The 20,257-nt window shown below is 41.1% G+C and overlaps 2 protein-coding genes across 5 annotated transcripts; one reads left to right on the top strand and one right to left on the bottom strand.

Annotated features, from left to right (window-relative positions):
• Positions 1 to 553: 553 nt before the first annotated feature.
• On the top strand, positions 554 to 14,571 carry tnip1 (TNFAIP3 interacting protein 1). Of its 4 annotated transcripts, none has more exons than XM_041944181.1 (18): positions 554 to 669; positions 5,054 to 5,236; positions 5,657 to 5,800; positions 5,950 to 6,035; positions 6,195 to 6,254; positions 6,936 to 7,145; positions 8,021 to 8,115; positions 8,566 to 8,728; positions 8,990 to 9,082; positions 9,198 to 9,263; positions 10,742 to 10,873; positions 10,988 to 11,116; positions 11,205 to 11,339; positions 11,437 to 11,562; positions 11,699 to 11,782; positions 12,264 to 12,482; positions 12,744 to 12,828; positions 13,688 to 14,571. In XM_041944181.1, the coding sequence occupies exons 2-18, from the start codon at positions 5,089 to 5,091 to the stop codon at positions 13,762 to 13,764; spliced, it is 2,052 nt and encodes a 683-aa protein (XP_041800115.1). In that variant the 5' UTR covers positions 554 to 669; positions 5,054 to 5,088; the 3' UTR covers positions 13,765 to 14,571. The 4 variants fall into 4 exon arrangements, with proteins under 4 accessions (XP_041800115.1, XP_041800116.1, XP_041800114.1 ...); XM_041944182.1 differs by lacking the exon at positions 554 to 669 and adding an exon at positions 3,878 to 3,952 and having other exon boundaries at positions 12,354 to 12,482; XM_041944180.1 differs by lacking the exon at positions 554 to 669 and adding an exon at positions 3,878 to 3,952.
• An 899-nt stretch (positions 14,572 to 15,470) lies between these two features.
• On the bottom strand, positions 15,471 to 19,197 carry gpx3 (glutathione peroxidase 3). The gene is made up of 5 exons (XM_041944186.1): positions 19,079 to 19,197; positions 17,360 to 17,507; positions 17,144 to 17,261; positions 16,502 to 16,601; positions 15,471 to 15,994 (listed from the first exon to the last, which is right to left on the bottom strand). The coding sequence occupies exons 1-5, from the start codon at positions 19,166 to 19,168 to the stop codon at positions 15,773 to 15,775; spliced, it is 678 nt and encodes a 225-aa protein (XP_041800120.1). The 5' UTR covers positions 19,169 to 19,197; the 3' UTR covers positions 15,471 to 15,772.
• Positions 19,198 to 20,257: the final 1,060 nt, after the last annotated feature.

The raw sequence follows: 20,257 nt of genomic DNA, 5'->3' as shown, positions 1-20,257 counted from the left end.
TGGCACACCCAACCTGAAATTGCTCCATTTGATGATAATTATGTGAGATTAAGAGATTACTTCAATAGAACATTGTTAATATGCAGCCAAAAAGTCAAAATATACACTGTTCTTGAATTTCCCTTTTTGACAGCTGGGGGAAGTTTGAACTGTGGTGTTGTTCATCTTGTATGGCATAAATTAGATGAAAAAAAGCTGTCACATCCTCAAAGAGTTATGGGTGTTGATTTAGTCTTTAACTTCTTTTAATCTGCAGGCTCCAGGATTGTCGTGGTATCCTGCAAACAAGCCACATATTGTGCTATATGCACAGTGCTAGGTATACAAGTCAGTGCGTATTAGAGGTCAGTCTCCTTGAATGCTGCTCTTGCTGCATCATGTGTCATGTTTTGGTTTTGGTGAAATGCATTCATTTGTGTGCATTGTGTGTATATGCTGCTTATATGCAAAGATTAGTCAAATGCATTCAGTGTTTCTTTCATGTGTCGTGTTGCTCTGCAAAGGCAAGCCACACAGTTCGACACACACTAGGTTCTGTTTAGGCTGAGCATACAGTGTCAGGCCATTTTACTGGGTTATGGGAATTCCCCATGTCTCACAGTGAAATTGCTTCCCCCCATTCACCAGTTTCCTTAAAAAGTGCCTCTCCGACACAAGCTGAATGTGTGGGTGAGTTGTTTATTTGTTTTAACATTTGAGGTGTAGTAACAGAAAATATTAGATTTATTAGCGTTATTTGTGCCATTACCTTTTTTTAGTTCAGGGCTGAATCATTGTATGTTAGCACTGAAATGAGTGTGTTGTCCTCTGTTTGGAACTTTACACGGGAGGCAAAATGTAGCATAATGACAAGATTTCTGCCTTATAGGTCAGAAAAGATGCCACAGGCTCTGTACTTATACCGTATTGACTGTCTTAGCAAGAAAATGCTTGTCAATCCTAAACAAATACTCTTAAAATGTAAATTACTGGCAAATGTTTAACAACATGTGTAACATGGTATGTTTATTTTAAACCTGATTCATATTTCTTCATTTTAATGTGATTTTGTAATCATTACGACCTGCTAAATCCATGTTAAGGACAAAATAACAACATTATGGAATATGTAGTTTAAAAATAAGATTTATTCATTCCCATTATTATTATTAATACATAAGCCTGAGAGAAATGGACTTGGTAATCTGGTCATTGTTAAATTTTAGATTTTCCTTTCCTGTTTAAAGTTAACACTGAAGCATATCTGGCAAAGCACATGTCGGCTAAGTTATTTGCATAGCGATAGAGACGAGGATGCCCTGGTTTAAGGCCCCGAGAAGACAGCTGGAGTCACCAGTCAACTAACAAAAGGACATTTTGTCTTAAGCAGCACGGAGCTAATGACTATCAGCTGCTGATTTCAGCTTGAAGGAGATTGAAGACTGGACCCTCGTTGTGTGTTAGCAGGGTGAGGGTATAGAATGCATACTCTGTACTTGAGCTTCAATCTGATGATTACGCCACTCGCTCTTCTGTCTTTGTGCAATGAGCAAAATGTTTTAGAATAATTCGAAATTGTGGGTGGGCGGAGAAAACAAACTATTTGATACCCAGGAGGCCTAAATGATGGGCGACATTTCCTGTATCCTCAGGCTTTTGTTTTTGTGCTGGCAGGCTCAGAGTCAGCAGCCTGTTTATTATTTCAGCACATCACTGCAGCCTGAGGTGGAAACACTGTGCACCTACAATCAAGGACAAAGTGTTTGGTGGCAGGCACAGGGCGCAGGAAAAAACAACGTCTGTGTGTGACCTGTACGTTTGCTTTTTCCTGTAGCCAGCTGAGTACTCTTTGGGAAACACATTCACATATTCTCCCAGTGTCCCAGTGTCTGCTGGTCCACATATAATATGGTTTAAAATGCCATTGTCTGTCGTTATGCTGCTGTACGTGGTTTTAATTGAAAAGAATGGCCCTTCAATTGGATCTAAAGCAGTGTACGCTTTAGATCATACATGTATAAAAACGATTTTTTTGTTTTTTGAGTTTTATTGTTTTAGGCTACACACATTACAGGCTGTCTACCCACTCTCCCTAATTCACTTATTCTCCTTTACAGTATAATTTCCATTCATTCACCAGAGAAGTTAAGGCAAAGAGACAAGTAGTATGGCATGAAATTCTACGTTACTGTAACTTCTTTACTATGGAGGGAACTGTTTAAGGAAGATGACACTTTTCATGAAAGCTATTACTAAACTGTTTTCGCTGTAGCAGTAGTTTTAATATAGAAGTATCTCAGTATTACTGGTGTACCACCACCACCACCATCTGTGTGCACTTTTAATACATTACAGGAAGTGATTATGGTCGCAAAAACAAAAACAAAAAAAAGAAAAAGAACAAAGGCGTGACTCTGATTAGTTTATGTTTCCCATAAATCACATCATGTATAGCGTAAAATCATTTGCAAACTGGGTGTTTCCCGTGTTAGCACATCTCCATGGTTGATGCACTTAAATCTAAAATCATTATTCAGTGTATTTGTCTTAATCAACTTTGTGGAAAAGCAGCTATATATGTTTTACTTGTGATTAATATAAGACTTTTTAGAGGTTAAATTAATAATTTCTGACCCATTATAGAGCCTTAGAAACATCTAATACTCAGTTTTGATGACCAAGTACCTGTGTTGTACAGCCTAATTTTACACAGTTGAAGCTGGACCGCATCAGAAGTTGTGATCGCATTTAACCAAGGAGTGGACTTGCTCCCTGAGGAAGAAATATGACCACAGATTACCTGTTTTTAATTCCCACAAGATGTCACTATTGCTCTAATTGCTCTATTCATGTATGGTCAGACAGAAGCCTGCAATTAAGTTCTAACAATTTTTTTCAAACATTAATATTATTGTATGTGGTGCAATGCTCCTTAACAAACACCTCTTAAACTGTGACTAACATAACATTATTAAAACATGTTGTATTTAAATTGACATTGAAACTTCTTTGTGGTATTATTTTAAAATGCTCCAAATTCCAGGTGATACAAACAAAATGACAGTCAGAGCTGAAACGATTAGTTGATTAATCTGTTACTCTAAGTAGTTGATCATTTAAGTCATTTTTAAAGAAAACATCCCAGAGAGTCACAAATTTAAGTAGTTAGTGTAGACCATCACTGTGTATAGTGTAATACTTGTTGAAATTGAGCTTTCGGAAATTCTTATTTTAAACGGTTCTCTATGTCTATATTTTATAGACTGAAAAATGTATTTATCAAGAAAAATAATCATCAGACTAATCAGAAATTAAAATAGTCATTTGCTGCAACCTTAATTATAACATGAACTCACACCATTGGTGTGGACTTAAAAAGCGCAGTGTAACCTGAACTAGGCCATAATGACCTCCTGGTTCAGAGGAAATATGTGATGCAATCACAGAAACTCCCACCGGCACCTTCTCTAAAATTATCAATAAAGACAAAAGTCATTCAGTGAAAATGGTCGGGTTTGTCCCTGCACTATGAGGGATGGGTTTGTACGGGTAAAAATGAGATTAAGAAGTTGTGTAATTAAAATACGATTCGGAAAAATCAGGCTGCTTTTGATTATCAGTTTTACTCACCCCAGTGTTATTTGAGCCATTTTCGCTGTACATGAATATTCAGATCCATTTCTAAAAGTAGATCATGTGAACAGACTTGATTATTTCGGTAAAACCTCTACTACGAATAATAATAAACGATAGGCAAAGCATTTAACATCAGTGTTTACATTACGGTCAGTGGCTCCTGTTGGTGCCTCGCTGACGGAGAGCTGTGTTCTGATTGGTCCGCCGGCCTGTCAATCATCGTGTTTATATCAAACGTTGCGAGGTGGAATTTCCCAGGTTACAGCACAGACCAGTAGACCACTTCCGCAATAGATGTCTGGGCAGAGAGAGACGAGAGGCCACTGCGAGCTGAAAGGTATCCAGACAAAAGACACCTCTTTGTTCTTTGATTTGTCGTTTCACTCCGCTTTCCGACTGGCTTACTGCATCGATAAAAGTATCTGTAGTGACTAAAAAAGAGGAGCTAGACGCTTCCTGTCCCGCACTGTCATCTAGTGTTAGCTAGCCGACAGCTAACGAGGATGTTGCTAGCAATTTGCATGACAACAGCGAAAACTAATATTAGCCTTCTTCAGCCAATCAAGGTAGCTATCATTAGCTAGATTGTGCTGTATTTGACTCTCGTCTATTGGGTAGATGTTTGTTAGCAGGATTCACGTCACATTTTGTGTTTTTCCCTCTGCTTTTGTCCTTTTTCCCTCGGACATGAACGTTGTAGTTGTCATGTTTAGCCATCATAAATGTTAGCACATTCTTGCCATATGTTTCACCCTGGCAGTGTGGCATTATGGTGAGACTGTTGCTGCTTTCGTCCTCTCAGGGCTGTCCGTTGATCTTTGTTTTCTTCACTGGGCTTCACCGATAGTTTACACTCGTCCTGTTATAAATTATAAAGGGAGAGAGGGATCGAAAAGGTTCTTCTGGTTGGGTTACTTACAGTAGCATGTCTGAGTGGGTGGTTTTTATTCCATCAGCAATCAAGTAGTAACACAAACACTCTTTTGTATTTGAGTGGTTGTAATATTGCTACAATTTAAGTTTTGGTTCAAGGAGATTTCGTGATCTTGTTGAAATTATTTTTCCTCGTACTGTACAGCCAGCGCTTTTGCTCAACTGTTGCCTCCCTCTGCATGAACGGTTGGGTGTGGACATCTGATGCTGGTTGTTCTTATACTCTACCTCATACTTTTAAATGCATCTATGAGCAATATGCTCTTGACATAGGATTACATGTGGCTGTTTCACAATGCAAACATTGTTGAAGTTGTTTCTCCAGTTGCTTCTTTTATTGCAATGGGTGGAGGACCATTATAGGCACGTAATGGTCCTCCACTATGATTAAAGGCTTTACTATCAGCATTTTTTGTTTTCTGTAAAGGTCAGCTTCTCCACTGAGTATTTTCCGGTACTTGTTTTTGCAATTAACTTGAAAGTAACTTGTGTCTTCTTTCCACAGTTCAGGGGACCATGTCAAGTAAGTGAGAAACAGCGATGGAAGGGAAAGGCCCGTACCGCATCTATGATCCAGGTGGGAGTGAGGTCAAGGCCAGGGAGGAGGCCGGAGGGGGAAGTAGCTATCGACAGCTACTGGAGGAAAACAGCATACTGAGGGAGCGGATGAAAGGACTTAAGAGTTTAGGTAAGTCCTGAAGACGGTGGATGGTGGGCTAATGCCAGCTGCTCTTTGGTATTACACATCTGTTGTGCATAAATATATATATAATGTATAACATACATTTCTTTATTGTAGTTTGTATAATTTCTAAAAGAAAACCATATTTAGCTTGAGTTTATTGTTGTCGGAATATACAAATGAAACTGTCTTGCAGTAAATGAGATGGAATGTAGTAGAACCTGATGATCTTCATTGGTAGTTTGATGAAAAGCTTGCATGTCAGTGATGTAAATGCCATTATTGCTCCTTTTGTGACTCACCAAAGGAGTGCTACTTGCACAAAATTTCTCACTGAACTTCTATCACATCCTATTTGACTGCTCATGCTGATAGATGTAGCCTTAGCGGTGTCGAACAGAGACAAGATCTCTCTGAAACTTGCAGGTGATTTGCTGGAAGAGTCTCAGTCAGAGGCATCGAGGCTTCGGCAGCGAGTGGAGGAACTTGTGAGAGACAACGAGGCCCTCAAGTCCTCCAGCTTCGCAGCCAGTCTGTGTATGGGAGGGCCCATTCAGACGGAGACACAGGGTAGGTTACACAGACTAGATGGTAATCATGAACTTTAGACATATTTCCACATTTGTTGTTACTCGGGATGTTGTGGTAACCATATGGCACGTTATTTCACTTTACTGAAACTTTCATTAAAACCTTGGTATTGGTATGGCTTATTTCAGGTAAGCCCTGTTTACACCCCACTGCAGAGCAGAAGGAGGAGCAAACAAGCTATATAGGGAAGACCCTTCAGCCTGAGAAGCCCAATGTAAGTAATCTGTACTGGCAGACATTATGAGGGCCTGGACTATGACATTTGGCAGCTCTCAACAGGAGGATATTTACTTAATTCATGGAAGTTTAATGACGTAATTGCTGTACAGACAATGCATGTGCTGTGGTGCTACTTACTTTTTGGTCTTTACAGGAGACCTCATCAGAGTTTGAGGTCGTGAATATGGATGGGAAGACTACGGATGCCTTGACTGTACGTACAACACTTTTTGTGATACAAAGATGAAAATATCCTAAAGAAAATTAGACAGGCACTCAGAATGTCCTAATTTGGAAGAATCTTTAATGTTCTGTTGCTAACTCCCAAAAGTAATTAGTTATTTAATTTATTTAGGCTAAATTCAACCTTTCCCCTTTACAGCTATTTCCTCAATATTAGGAACATATCCTTGGTGTGGTGACTCACCACCAAACTCAATACTGGTAGCTCCAGTGTGAGTCAGTCAGGGGAAAGTCCAGGATTATTACTGGCTAGAAATACACATCTGATTCATTCGCACACTGCATCCTAGGGGATGTGATAATAGGACACTGTGCCAGAATATGTCAGTCACACATGTCAGAACTAATAGTATGACTAGCCTGTCACATGTTGTAAAATTGTTGTGTTTTATCTTACGTTGGTACAGTTTCCTTGCATGAACAGAATCGCAACAACTGTAGTCTGTGTGACCTAAATTTAAATCCAACAGGACAAACTGGTTCAGATAAGTCAGCTGCTGCTTTTCACAGAAATAGCAGCACGATGACTCTTCCAGCATGTTGCACTTTCAGTCTCGTGCTGGTTGAAATGCATCTGTAATTGTTTGATTGCATGCTGAGTCAGGTTGAAAGGAAGGACTGACTGACTGTTCACCTTTGTGGGTATCTACAGACCGGGTCTGTGGCGGGAGTAATCCCCCTCCTGCCTCAGGAGAACATCGAGCTAGCGAGCCAGCTGAAGAGACTGGAGAGCTCCTTCAGCATATTCGCAGAGGAGTCCAACCCGAACCAGCTGTTAGCTCATCTCGGCCGAATGGCTGTAGAGTTTCACCATCTTTCCTCCAAGGTCCAAAAGAATGAACAGAGGACTTCCCTCCTACAGGTATGCAACACGACTGAATGACAAAATTTTAAAAAATGTAAACACTCCTCTAGATTTAAACTGTTTCTCTATGGTGGCTTTACAGGCGCTTAACAGTTTATTTTAATTAGCATTATGCAGTGGTTGCAAATGTGTTTAGGGAGTGATTTATTTTGATTATTTTCATTTGAGTTTTAAATGTCATGTGTTAACTGTTGACAATTGACCATTCAACACGAAAACAAATGTGTCTCACCACTGCAACAGTAAATTTGGTGTCTTACACAGCTGTCCATATGGGCTGGGCACATAAACAACTACAACTACTACTACAGGCACACAGCACTAGCTTTCCTTTTTTTCAACACATTGTAATTTAAATTATAATTACTTTATTGCTTCATTGTCAGCACATTTCTAAATAATATTACAAAGTGCCTTGCAATAAACATCATATTACATAGATGTGCACTTAAAGAGGAGGTTGTCTGTCTGTAGTTTGAACCAGTGGTACCTCTGAAACACATTACAGCCTAATTTCTAATAGATGTAAGTAAAGCAGTATTTGCAAAGACTTGGGTTCATATTTTCAGTTTTGTTCTTACTTATCCTTTGTCTTTTCAAAACCCTCCGAGATAAACGTAGAAAAGTCAAGTTTGTTAGTTTATGGATTGAAAATGTGAAATATAGGAGCATGTGTCAGAAAAACATCAAACATCAAGAGTCATTTTGTGCCATAGAGGTGGGAAGTATTTCCACCTGAATCGGCTCATACACGTGTACAGCACTCCGAAATAATTTTCACCGTTTTGTTTTAGGCAGTTGCTTCTGGCTATGTGTGGGCATTCAGATGTAAAAAAAAATATGGTAAATGTTGGGTTAATTGTGTTTTATAGACTCTCTGTGAGCAGCTCAGACAGGAGAACAATGAGCTTCGAAAGAAAATGGAAGAGGATCATCATATCAGGAATCGAGACTTGGAACAGCTGAGGTAATGGTTTTTTTTTTTTTTGACTGGGTTTTGTGTTGCTTTGCTGTGGCAGAAACATTATTGTTAGTGAGATCAAAAAGAACCAGCTGTGATCTGCAGTATATTCCTAAACTTTTGCATCTCATTCTCATTCCTCTGGACTTTCTTTCTAAAACTGTGGGACAATTTTTTTTTCTCATGACCTTTTGAATGTAGAGTGAATCAGTCTCCCATTACTGTTTTGATGACCCTATGCAATTTTTACTTCGCCATGCATGCTGACAGTTGACCAATGCTTTCTCTTTTGGATGAGGGGGGGATTATTCACTGCTTTCTGTTTGCTTCACTGCAACCAGCGGTATTGTAGGGCCTTCCCAGAGGACATCCTGAAGCTGGACCAAAACTTCAGCAAACTCCGGGAAGGGACCTTGCTCACAAATGCTATCATTTTCATTTTCTTGCGGGTTTCAGACAGGAGAATCAAAAACTAAAGGAGCTTGTCACGGGAGGGGCAGCAGCAACAGGATCGTCGGCAGCGCCATCTGACACCGAAGCCGCAGAAGCCAAAGAGGAGCCTGTGAAGGAGGAATCAGCCGCTGTAAGACCGAAGATGGAGGCCACCACACCGCAGAAGGTAGTTAAAATGAAATGACATCGCACACATTTTTTCCTTCTGTGCAGACTTACTTTGCTTCATGTAAATTAATCTGTCCATTTACATAACTAAATATAGTTTTATTTGAAAGTTAATGTTTCCTTGTTAGATATACATTGAATGAAAGTGTTTCCTCAATGAATTTGTGACTTAAAAATTCCCCCCTGATAAGCCCTCATGATGCGGGGTTAGCGTGATGGAGGAATGTTGTGGATTTAGGAATGTTTTGTGTGCACCCAGAGTGGAAAAGCTTCAGAGAAAACCCCAACTAAACCTTGTGATGTAGAGGTGTATGAAAAGAAGATCAAGCTTTTGGAGAAGCAGAGAAAGGATGTGAGTCTTTTTTGCTCTTACTGCTCATCCTCTTTTGCCATAGGGGAAAGTCTCTGTGTATTTTGTTTCCTATATGTTCAGTGTCATTTGTTTCACTTTCTGGCGCTACTTACAGGTACTGGAGGTGAACAAGCAGTGGGACATTCAGTGGAACTCCATGAAGTCACAGTTTGAACAGAAGGTACAGTAATGACTTTACAGCTGTTATGGAGGGTGTGGGAAGACATCACTACGTCCTCGGCTGATGTAGAGCTGTTGAAGGAGAACCAATACCTAATTCTCTCCGAATTCCTTTGAAAAATGTTTTCATTTTTGCCATTTCAAAGTTCACTTTCAAAAAGTTGAACACATTTAGTTTAGTTTGATGAGATGAGATCATGTCAGAAAAATGCAATTGTGTTCTTGTCTCATTTTTATATGCTTTATTTTCACTTTGGCCTGTGTCAATGTTCACACGCTGGGCTTCTTTTAGATTCATAGCAAAGCACTTATAAATTTTAAGAATGCAGTTACATGTACAGTACAAAAAGTATATGGCTTGTTAATGCACAATTTCCATAAAAATCCTTCTTTGTATGAATATTGTATGTGCTTAGAATAGACAGTTCTTTATCTGTTGCCCTAGGTTCAAAATGAACTCTATTCAGCTGTGTCCTCCACTGTTCTCAATTCAGCTTGATTTATTTCACAAAGTACTGCTGCCACTCTTACCAGTAGTAATACATTGATAGCTTATAGCTAAATGTAGTTTCAAATTTCCTAAACAAGGATGAACTGGGCTCTACAATAGGTGAACATTACTGAACACTGTACACAAAGAAAATGGCCCAAAAAAAACAACAAAACAATATATATATCTTGCATGCAGGCTTTAAAATGAATAGTTGTAGCATTGTGACACCAGTGGTCACATTTTGCATTATGCCAATAGAATAATCTCAGTTTTATTTGTTGATGGTTTTCAAACAAGTGAAATGACAGGTGTCAAGGATTTTGTCATTCGAAAATATCTTTAAGGAACACAGGACTCTGTTTGTGTGCATCAGTTGGCAGCGAAGCAGCTGTGCGTGTGTGTGCGCGCGTGTTTTTCGATATGCTTGTCCAGTGGAAAAGGTGCAATCTTGCAATAGCTCACTATCTGAGAGCACACTTACCACAAGGCTTGTCACACCTCACTAAGAATTCCCCTCACCTCTCTGGTACCCGCTGACTTCCTGCTGTGGTGCAGTCAGAGGGCAGCAGAAACACACACATGTACACACTCTCACACTCATACACACACACCTACGCGTCAGTACACCCACAGTCATGAACAAACCTAGATTCACACTTTGTTCAGACGGGGACACCATGCAACCTTGGTTTTAAACCGCAGAACCCTAGATATATCCATTTGCGTCACTAGGTTCGTTCATTTTTTACACAAAAACAGAACTACGTGTGTTTGCAAATGTGTCCTTGTTGCTGTGGCTGTTTCAGATTTGGTAACACAAATTTCTACCACGTTTCTAAGGCTGCGTCCTAACACATGCAACAGCTGATGTTCATCTTTACCAGATATTTTATGTTGTTGGTTTGCTTTTGAGTGTGTTTATGAGAATTGCACCTTACAGCTGCGATTAGTGGACTCAAGGCTAAATGGTTCACATTGTCCCTCAGATCACAGACCTCAGACAACGGCTGGCTGAGTCCCAGAAAACTGTGCTTGAGCTGGAGGCAGAGCGAGAGCAGAGGCAGCGCGACTATGACAAGAAGCTGCTGCTGGCCAAGTCCAAGATTGAAAATGTACAGGTGAGAATACAAGGACAGCAAGCCCAGGTGATATTGGTCTAAAAGAAAAAAACAACACGTTTCCAGATACTGAAAGAAAAGTTTGTTTAGTATTTTTGGGTGTGTATGTTTCAGGGGGAAAAGGAGTGCCTCAACTCGGAGACCACTGAGCTGAAGCAGAAGATTCGCTACCTGCAGGATCAGCTGCTGCCCCTCAGCAAACAGAGGGAGTACCAGGAGAAGGAGATCCAACGCCTCAACAGAGTGAGTGAGGAACAGATGCAGAAAGAGAGGGAGATGTAGAATAGAAGCATTTCTTTGTGTGTGATACTCAGACTTTGTCTTACTTCAGGCTTTGGAGGAAGCCTTAAACCTGCATTCCCCTTCATCCTCCCAACAACCACCTGGCCAGGGTAACTTTGCAGATGCAGCCAATAACCTGAAGAAACAGGAACTGCTCACTCAAATCGCTGTACTAAAGGAACAGGTCAGACATGCAGCAAACCATAAACACACGCACTCAGTTCTGTTGCGGTTACACATGCGTTTCCTCAACTGCGTTTCATTGTTGTTTTGTGCTTCAGGTAAAGATCTTTGAAGAAGACTTCAGAAAAGAAAGGAGTGACAGGGAGCGAATGAATGAGGAAAAAGAGGATTTGAGGCGACAAGTTGAGAGACTCCAGGGTCAGATTACTAATTTGACAAATCAGGTAAGATGTCTGTTTTTCACTGTATGTGAGGCGTGATTAGGAGAGTTTAAGTTTTGTTGAAAAACAATGATAACTGAGCTGCTTTCTAATGTTGGATTTGGGTTTGTTTTTGTGTGTGTGTGTGTTTGTGGTTCAGCTTCATCAGGCACAAAACGAGTGTCAGAGAGAACGTACAGAGCGATGTAAGCTGGAAAGACTGCAGATGCAGCATCACAAACAGGTACTGGCTGCAGCCGAGATCTGAGCCCTGTGTTGGTGCAGACATGTTGAAATTTCAAATGAAAACGTGCCGTCAGCCTGGATAGGTGACATGTTTGTTCATTTTTGGCCATGTAGATTTCATTTGGGCCAAGACAGGCTGTTCAAGCCTTTGGGACACATCATGCAATAGGATAGGAGTTGTGGTAAACCTTGCAGACTAGCGCCCCCTTGTGACAGAGTGCAGCCCCACATAGATGTTTTACTGTGATAAGTTCACACTGGACAAATCAATACTCCAGGACAAGAGCCTAACTCCAGCTACGTTGTTTGTCAGTGCATTCGGGATCAACAGTTTGAACATTTATACTGCTCAGTGGGAGGCAGCTGCAGCAGGGTTGAAGGTCAGCAGTGGCTCATGCCATGACAGGGCCACTGCGCTCGCTAAGAGTAGCAGCCGTGCACTGATTGGGGATCACGTGTGTACTTGTGATCCCTCGTAGGGGCAGCAGCAGGAAAGACGTACCTCAGACCCCACGTCAGGCTCAGTGAACGGCCCGCTGAGCCCTCCCTACTGTGGTCCCTTTGTGCAGGTGGGACCGCAGGGCCTTGAGGGCTGGCCCATACACTTCCCTCCCCGGATGCCCAATGCAGCAGGCGCCACAGCCGCAGCCGCCGCAGCAGCACCGCCCCCTGTACGAGACTTCCAGCCTGTTACCCCGGTAAGGGTCCTGTGAGGCCCCTCTGTCTCTGTCTCTGGAGTGGAGTGACTCTGCCTCACTTAGGAAACAAGGCTCTTCTTTCTCTTACTTCTACTCCCCTTCTCTTCTGGGAGAAACAAGCAGATTTGTTTAGGTCTAAATGTAGATAAACCTAGCCCCCTTTACATTCAGTAATGATTGTTCAGTTACGGCAGGCTGCTGGCTGTGACGAATGAGTATATTTAATGATTTGAACTAAGATGATGCCATCTCTTTGGTCAGGGTTTTCCTTGGCAGTCGTCATTCCCGCAGCCCAGAGGGGCCAGAGCAGTAGGAGAGAGTTCAAGACCACCACCAGAGAATGCAGGTATGGTACAGCCAGCCAAGTACAATATTTATTCTTCTAGTTTCTAGTTGTTATAAATAACATTTTAGTACACTTATTTGTACAAGGAGGCTGGTGTTAGGCTGTATTGTATTTTCCCTTTTTGTCAACTAATTAGAATCAAAAGAGCAACACTATTCCTGTAAGTAGTAGTAGTAATACTAGTCTGTGTCAACACTTTTTGATTTCCCTACCCTCCCCTGTCTGTGGCTCTCAGACTTGAGCCCATTTGCTCCTACTGAGGATGCAACTCTGTAAAACATGGGTCATATATATATACTGTATATAGTGACAAAGGCTAAATACCTTTCCCAAAATTGCTGGTCTTAGTAGTTTTTAATAAACATTACTCAAACAGGAGTAAATCTCACATTTGTTGGGGACTATTTTTTGCAATGGATTAATACATACTAGTGTGTATTTATGAAATTTGGTTAGTGTATATGGGATTGACTCAAAACACACCATGTTCATGGTAATGAAGGAGCGTCACCCAGTGTAGTGTGGCTCCATTATGTGTCTGTAATAGTTCCTGAACAACAATGGAGCTCTATGATACAGAGGAATAAGATACATCAGGCTTTGGCTACACAGACCATTTTAGTACAATCAACTCATAGTTGGTTTTGGTATTTTCGTGAGATTTGTTGACAAGAAAAATATAGAACATTGGCAGCATTATCCTTTCATGAGGAGCATCACCAGTTCCAGGATTTTTTTTTTTTTTTTGACGCCACACAATGGCTGAATGTTTGCTGTACTCAGTTTGAATGAATAATGTGCATCGGCAAAGTTTGTGACTGTGAAGATAATGCAGTCTTGTTCCTTTGTGTGCCTGTAGATCAGTCCGCAGCAGCCGCAGCAGGAGCAGGATTTGGAAAAAGGGAGCGACAGAACATTGACCCTGGAAAGCACTAAAGCATCACCGTACCCACCTAATGGAGTCTGGGTAGTAGCATGAAATCAGTTTGTTTTTGAGTTGACAAGGTGTGATTTGATCTATAATTTTCCTACTGAACTGTAGATATCCTATTGTAATGTTGTTTATACTTGCGTTTTATAAGGCTATTTGTGAAACACTTCGCTATTCTGAAAATATACATGAAATATTATTTAGATTTTTTTTATCAGGAACTGAAGTCATTTGTTAAATAGGTTGGAATAATTAACATTGTTCTTTTATTTTCCGGAAACTATACCCATGTGATTGTCTCTCTGCAAATATGTAACAACTTGACACTTTGTTACTTGTAGGGTTACAGGAAGCCATTCCCCAATATGACTAAGACTACATATACTCATTCCAACAATGAATGATTATATAGGTACATTGAATCATAGAATTTACAATGTGAATGTTAATTGATTTATGAAGATTTCTTCAGTACCATCGATGTTATAGAACTGTCCCATATGTGTAACTGTTCAAAAGTGGTTGTTGAAATACAAAAATTTTGGGAAATGAATTTTGATGGTATCATACCAAAAACATGATTGTGATTATTGATAATTTATTTATAACCTGCTGTTTTGATAGTTGCATTGACTAAGTGTAAATCATTGTCTTTAGTAATGCTGTTCTTTCTATGTTGTTAGTGTAATCCCAATATCTTGTAGCTATTGACATTCTATGTTTGTACCATACACAATGCACAGTACATACACAACCTTTTTTTTCTCCATGATGATGGACCTAATCTCATTAAACACAACACTTCTACTCAACCACAATTGATTTGACCGCTCATTCCGATATTCATACTCATCTAGCTGCATCCTGTACTTTTGCCCACAATTGAGCCCCAGCATACAGTGTCTACGAGTCACAACAACTGAACCTTCAGGCAAAAGTGATGACAGTCCTCCTCTTCGTCCTGTTATTTCATGTTAACTTAGTGAGTTGTAATCAGTGCAGTACTCAAAGTACTGAAACAATAAAATTCTGCTCCAGCAACAGAAAGAGGAAGATGTTTATCAGTATTATTCGACCCTGATACAGTGTACAGTCACTCGTCAGGGGGAAAACCTCTGCCAGGACTGTCTGGCCTTGCTTTCTGTCCACTTCAACAACCAGCAACTCACGCCGTGCAGACTGACCTGTGAACTGCTCAAAGTCAAGAGCCCTGGTAACAGACACAGGAGCCACACCTTGAGATCATGTGCGTTACTATTTGAAAAGGCAGATCCAGTCTCAAAATCAAGCCACTGTTTTAACCTAATACCCATTAAAATTTCCTTAGTGCAGTATAGAGATGAAGGGCTTCAAATTGAGTGCAGGTGAATTTGGGAAAGGCATCATTTTATCAAAGAAGTTAATGGGAACAAAGTCCTGTTGGGTGGAATTGCACCTTGAAAGGTACGCTGTGATGACTGGCAGTTGTATTTCTTTGGTTTGTAGCCCTTTTTCTTTTTTTGCAGTAGGCAAAAGCACATGTGAGACTTTTTGTATCTGACTGGCTTAATAAATCTAAATGTCTATTAGCATCCCACCCTGCTTATTCATATTTTGTACATTTGTATTTCAAGATAGAAACGCCAGAGGGCCAGAAATGTTCACCTTTCCATGACGCGACGCCCACAGCATGAACAGTCACTTCTCGTAAAGAAAGGTCTGCACATCAGCGTGTTCTCCGTGATTTATTGGACGTAATTAACATTTAGGCTGTAATGACTAACAGGTCCTGGGATGAGAAGATGACATGGTGCTGTGAGATTGCAGGGCAGCCTGAATGCACTGAAGAGCTGGCCTGAACCGCAGACTCTGAAGAGGCACCACAGGATTCCTGTTTTCAAGCCTCCTCTTCATTCAGCATGCCATCTTCATGGATCAGAAACTGTTAGCATTACTTTCTATTTTACATTTACCGTAGCATCTCGTTACAGTTCACTAGATGGACGACACTGTATGATAAATCTAATTCTAGATCTAATTAAAAATATCCTGTGTGTACAGGTTGAGCAGGTATCTGCGAATGTTGGCCCGGACCTCAGAAATGTTGACATTTGGGTGCCACCTCATCACCGGCTTCCCGTCTGGTCCCACTAGAAACTTTTCAAAGTTCCACTTGATGTCGCTGGTCATCAGAGGCTCCCAGAACAGTCTCGCCGTGGGGTTGCCGAAGTTGTCTCCTACTGGGGGGCAAGAGTTCTGCGTGGCAAAAGCACAAGATTATAATGAGATATTTTTGTCTGAGGAGTCTGTGCACAGCTGCAGGCTGGCATCAGTGGTGCATGTTTTGATTAAATCTACAACCCCCGCTTCCAAAAAAGTTGTGTTACATGTAAAATATAAAACAGGATGTGATCATTTGCTAAAACTTTTTGAAATATACTCAACTGAAAACAATGTAAAGAATATATCTAATGTTTGACCTCATCAGCTTCATTGATTATTTTAAATATCTGTTATTCTGAATTTGTTCACAAGCAAGGATGGCGTGAGGTTCACCACTTTGTGATTGTATAACGGATGTTACTACATGGGCTCGTCTTGCAAAACCTTGTCGGTAAACACAGCTTGTTTGCAAATGATTACGGTCTGTTTTCATTTACATTTTACACAGCGATCCAAAATGCTTTGGAACCGGGTTTGTTCCGCAAAGACAGGCGACCCCTGCTGCTGTCCGGTACAAATCTAATCACGCACGTAACGTACCTTGAGGAAAGTGAAAACCTCTTGCTCGTCTTTTCCGTTCACATCACCTTTCTCAAACAGCAGGAAGTTTGGAACAAATCCATTGCCTGGTCTGACATGCCTGGAATCCAGAGAGAGGGCAGCTTATCACTGGACGTGCCTCTGAGCGCTCTGGGACTTGGCAGCTGCCCTAGATTCACTACACGCTGAGTAAAACCAGGCAGTCTGCTGCAGTCGCTTTGCTATGAATATAAGACAACTGATGGAACCTGAGACATAATTTCTATGCGTGTGAGAGAGGCCTCGGACAGAAACTGATCTTACTGCCAAAGGATGCTTTCCCCAATTAAATGAAGCTTTGTTGATTGACAGGATTTACCAATAATGCAAATTCCTCTCTACATCCAGCTTTGAAGGTTCTTATGTTACAGAACATCACAATATATGCGGCCTTGTGGGAAGCTTTTGATTCTAGTTTAGGGAATTTCCAAATCTTCTACAGGCTGGACAAAAAAAATCAAAATTCTGGTTCTTCTACTATAAGACACTTAAGAGCAAACATTTAGGAGGAAAAAGGTTTTTACCTAATTGGTTGGCTTTCATTCAGTGAGCTATGGCTGCTGACCTGATATTGACTTGCAAGGAAACAGAAACATTTCTCACTTTAGCCCTGGAAGAATTTCATGTGCTTGCCCTGGTTCCTGTTTCCCAAACTGGTTGCAGGGAAAGGCGAGAATGGTGAGGCCGAGAGGTTTCATCTCCACATGTAGTGCATTCAGTTCTGATAACAGAGAAGAAGAAGTTAAATGTCTTCAGGTGGAGGAGCTTGTTTTATAGACTGCAACACAATACAATGATGGCTGTGGCGCCGTTTCTTACCCACATACTGGTAGGTGTACCCTCAGTACGTGGCCACATTGATGAAGAGGACGGTCTTGCCCGCGTACTCACTGAAGTTCACAGTGTGACTCCCGTTCAGAGTCTTTGCCTTGTATTTGTAAATGGTGCCATCTGTGGATGAGTCACACTGCAGGGAAAGGGAGACGGGTCAAAGCAGGTTATTTGTTTAAGCCGGTCAACACATTCAGCAGTATTTTTTTAATGTAGTATTTTTGCTCAAGGAATGCAAAACAGCGAAGCCTTCCGTATACTCCTGCAGGACGTGATACTGTACGGCCATTGTTTGCTTTATATTTGCATTTCCTACAACGCACGTTCTCTAGCCAATTGTATGCACTGACCTTTCTCACTTACATGCACATGTTTGATTGTGGGCGGTGTGTCCGCTGTGTTTAAAGATCTGTTTCATCAGCCCTTTTCTTAGAAATGTTGAAAACAAAACAAAACATTGCTTTAACATCAGCCACAAACTTGTCTGTTGGGTTGGATGTGCTGCTTTGCCATTATGAATAACAAAATATGAAATGAAAATTAATCGCAACTACATTAATAATCACAGATTCCAGGTTAAAAAAAGAACTGAATATCACTGGGTTTGAAACTGTAGTTAGATAAAATGAGACATCTGAATGTCTTACTTTTGGTTCCGGAATTTAGTAACAGTTGTTCTGATAAAATATCAATAAGAAAAACAGTTGTTAATAATTGTATAATTGTTAATGCAGCCCTCCAGGAGCCCCAGACATATTTGATATGAGGAAATAAGGCAGCTGAGATCACATCCTTGCTGAGTGAACATTGGTAGTCAGCGTTTTCTGGAACATTTGACATTTTAATATAGTGAGAAGTGTTGAAACATCATCAAATTATGAAATCTAACGTCTCTGTAGGCTGTCCTGATTCCAAAGCAAACATCAGGAGCTTATTTACCAAGTGGATCCCAAAGCTTTAACCAAATAAGGGACAGCTGCAACACTTTCACCTCCCTCTCTCCTCATACCTCCGCTGTTGCTACGTGAGCCACACTACTGACTACTTACAAGTGTGCACCACAAAACACAAGCCCAGCGTCCACAGAGCAGGAGAACGCTGCTCTCAAACAGTTCAGAGGCACCTTGGTTAACTCGAAGCTCGCAGCACGGGCTATTTGTCAGAGTTACTGCCATAAGATTCAGAGTGTTTGCCTAGGACAGGTGCCTGTTTATCTACAAGAGCCTCCCTTAATCCTCGTGTGTGTGTGTGTGTGCACCTGAAAGATGTGGGAAAGGCCTGGTAATAAGCACACACAGGTGAAAAGAACATGAGCAGAGGACAGGTGATCAAAGTTTTCAGGTGCAAAGAAACTGTCAGCTGGAACATTCTAGTGCACTGAGGGACAAAAAATAAAAAGATGGCACATGTTACCTCACTACAAACTGACCATCAGGGCTAATCATACTATCACCCACACACCTGTGTAGCAGTGGGGTTGTGATTTAGTGTTTTCACATTATTGTCCACCCTCTATTTTGGTCATTTAAATAAAGCAAGAAAAAAAAAACCCACCAACTCTGTGGGTTACATCATATCTACACACAAGATGTGAGCTACGTGTGCCGACCTCGCAGCTCGCCGTCGGGTATCAGGTCGTCGCGTCTGTCTCGTTTGTCTCTCTGCGCTCACACCATGACTGTGTTGTGTGTGGATGTCAACAGTTACCTGAGTGCACAGGGCTCCGGTGCAGGGGCGCAGCAGACCGAGCAGCAGCAGCGGCAAGAGGGGCCACATCATGCGGTCCTTCCCCGACATGGTCACCGCTCACTGTGGATGTCTCTGCGCTTCTGCCTCAGGATGGATGAACTGCTCCGGCAGGGGGGCGGAGGGGCGCACAGCTGGCCGGAGACGACGCCCCCTGCTGACGCAACCGCGTACATGATGAATGAATGAATACAGTATACTTAGCAGGAAGGTGGAAAGTTTGTAATAACTTTTCTTCAGGCATTCAGCATTTACATTATTTAATAACGATCATTCAGTTAGTTACATGTAATCTTCTGCCTTACCTTACCCAACCCTCTGTAAAAATAAAGCAAAAACAGTTGACGAGGTCAGTGTGTGTCTTTCACTCTGAGTATGCCTGCTGCTCCACCTACTGTGAGCATCCAAAAACAACTCAGTTTTATAAGAAATTAAAAAAATTAGTCTGCCGGAGTGACAAGTTGAATTTGGCTGAATCTGACTACAAAAACCAGAATCAGCTTTTCCAAAAACAGCGTGAATGCTGTTGGTTTAATTTTTATTCATGGGTCACTTCCCCTCTCCGGGATCAGCTGTTGCCATGGTGAGCTGGTACTTGGCCATATGCCCTGTGGATGGCTGACAGGCCTCTTTCCAGTCCTGTCAGACTGGCTATGTTTTACACAGTGTTGAGTTCAGGTCAGTCTTTTTGCAGCAAGGCAACATGATTATGTAACACAATTAAAGGCTAAAAAGATTGGAGTCAACGGGAAGAATAAAGTGCTAGGCTGTGTAAGAAAGTAAAAGATGTATACCCTTCAAGTTAAGTGTCTGAATTGGGTCATTTATTCGTTTATTTCTGTTCCTCTGCAATACACACTGTGTATGGATGTGCCAAGCTTGAAAACTTGTTTTATATGAATTAAACCCACCAATCTAATGCTCGTTTTGTAATGTTCTCACTTTTAATGACCTCTGGATTGCAGGGTCTGGTTCACACGCATCACTGTACCTCGCAAATGTGGAAAAAATCCACCTGTTATTTCTGTATTATTGTACTTTTCTGTTTAAAGTTGTGAATTTGTTCAGTCGTCAGTGACTATTGGAACAAACCTCTGAGACACACACTATTACAGCACTGATTATGACTTTTTTAATGAA

This window comes from Chelmon rostratus, chromosome 9 (genome assembly GCF_017976325.1).
Source record: "Chelmon rostratus isolate fCheRos1 chromosome 9, fCheRos1.pri, whole genome shotgun sequence".
Classification (NCBI taxonomy): domain Eukaryota; kingdom Metazoa; phylum Chordata; class Actinopteri; order Chaetodontiformes; family Chaetodontidae; genus Chelmon; species Chelmon rostratus.
This window is presented reverse-complemented; position numbering and strand designations above follow the sequence as displayed.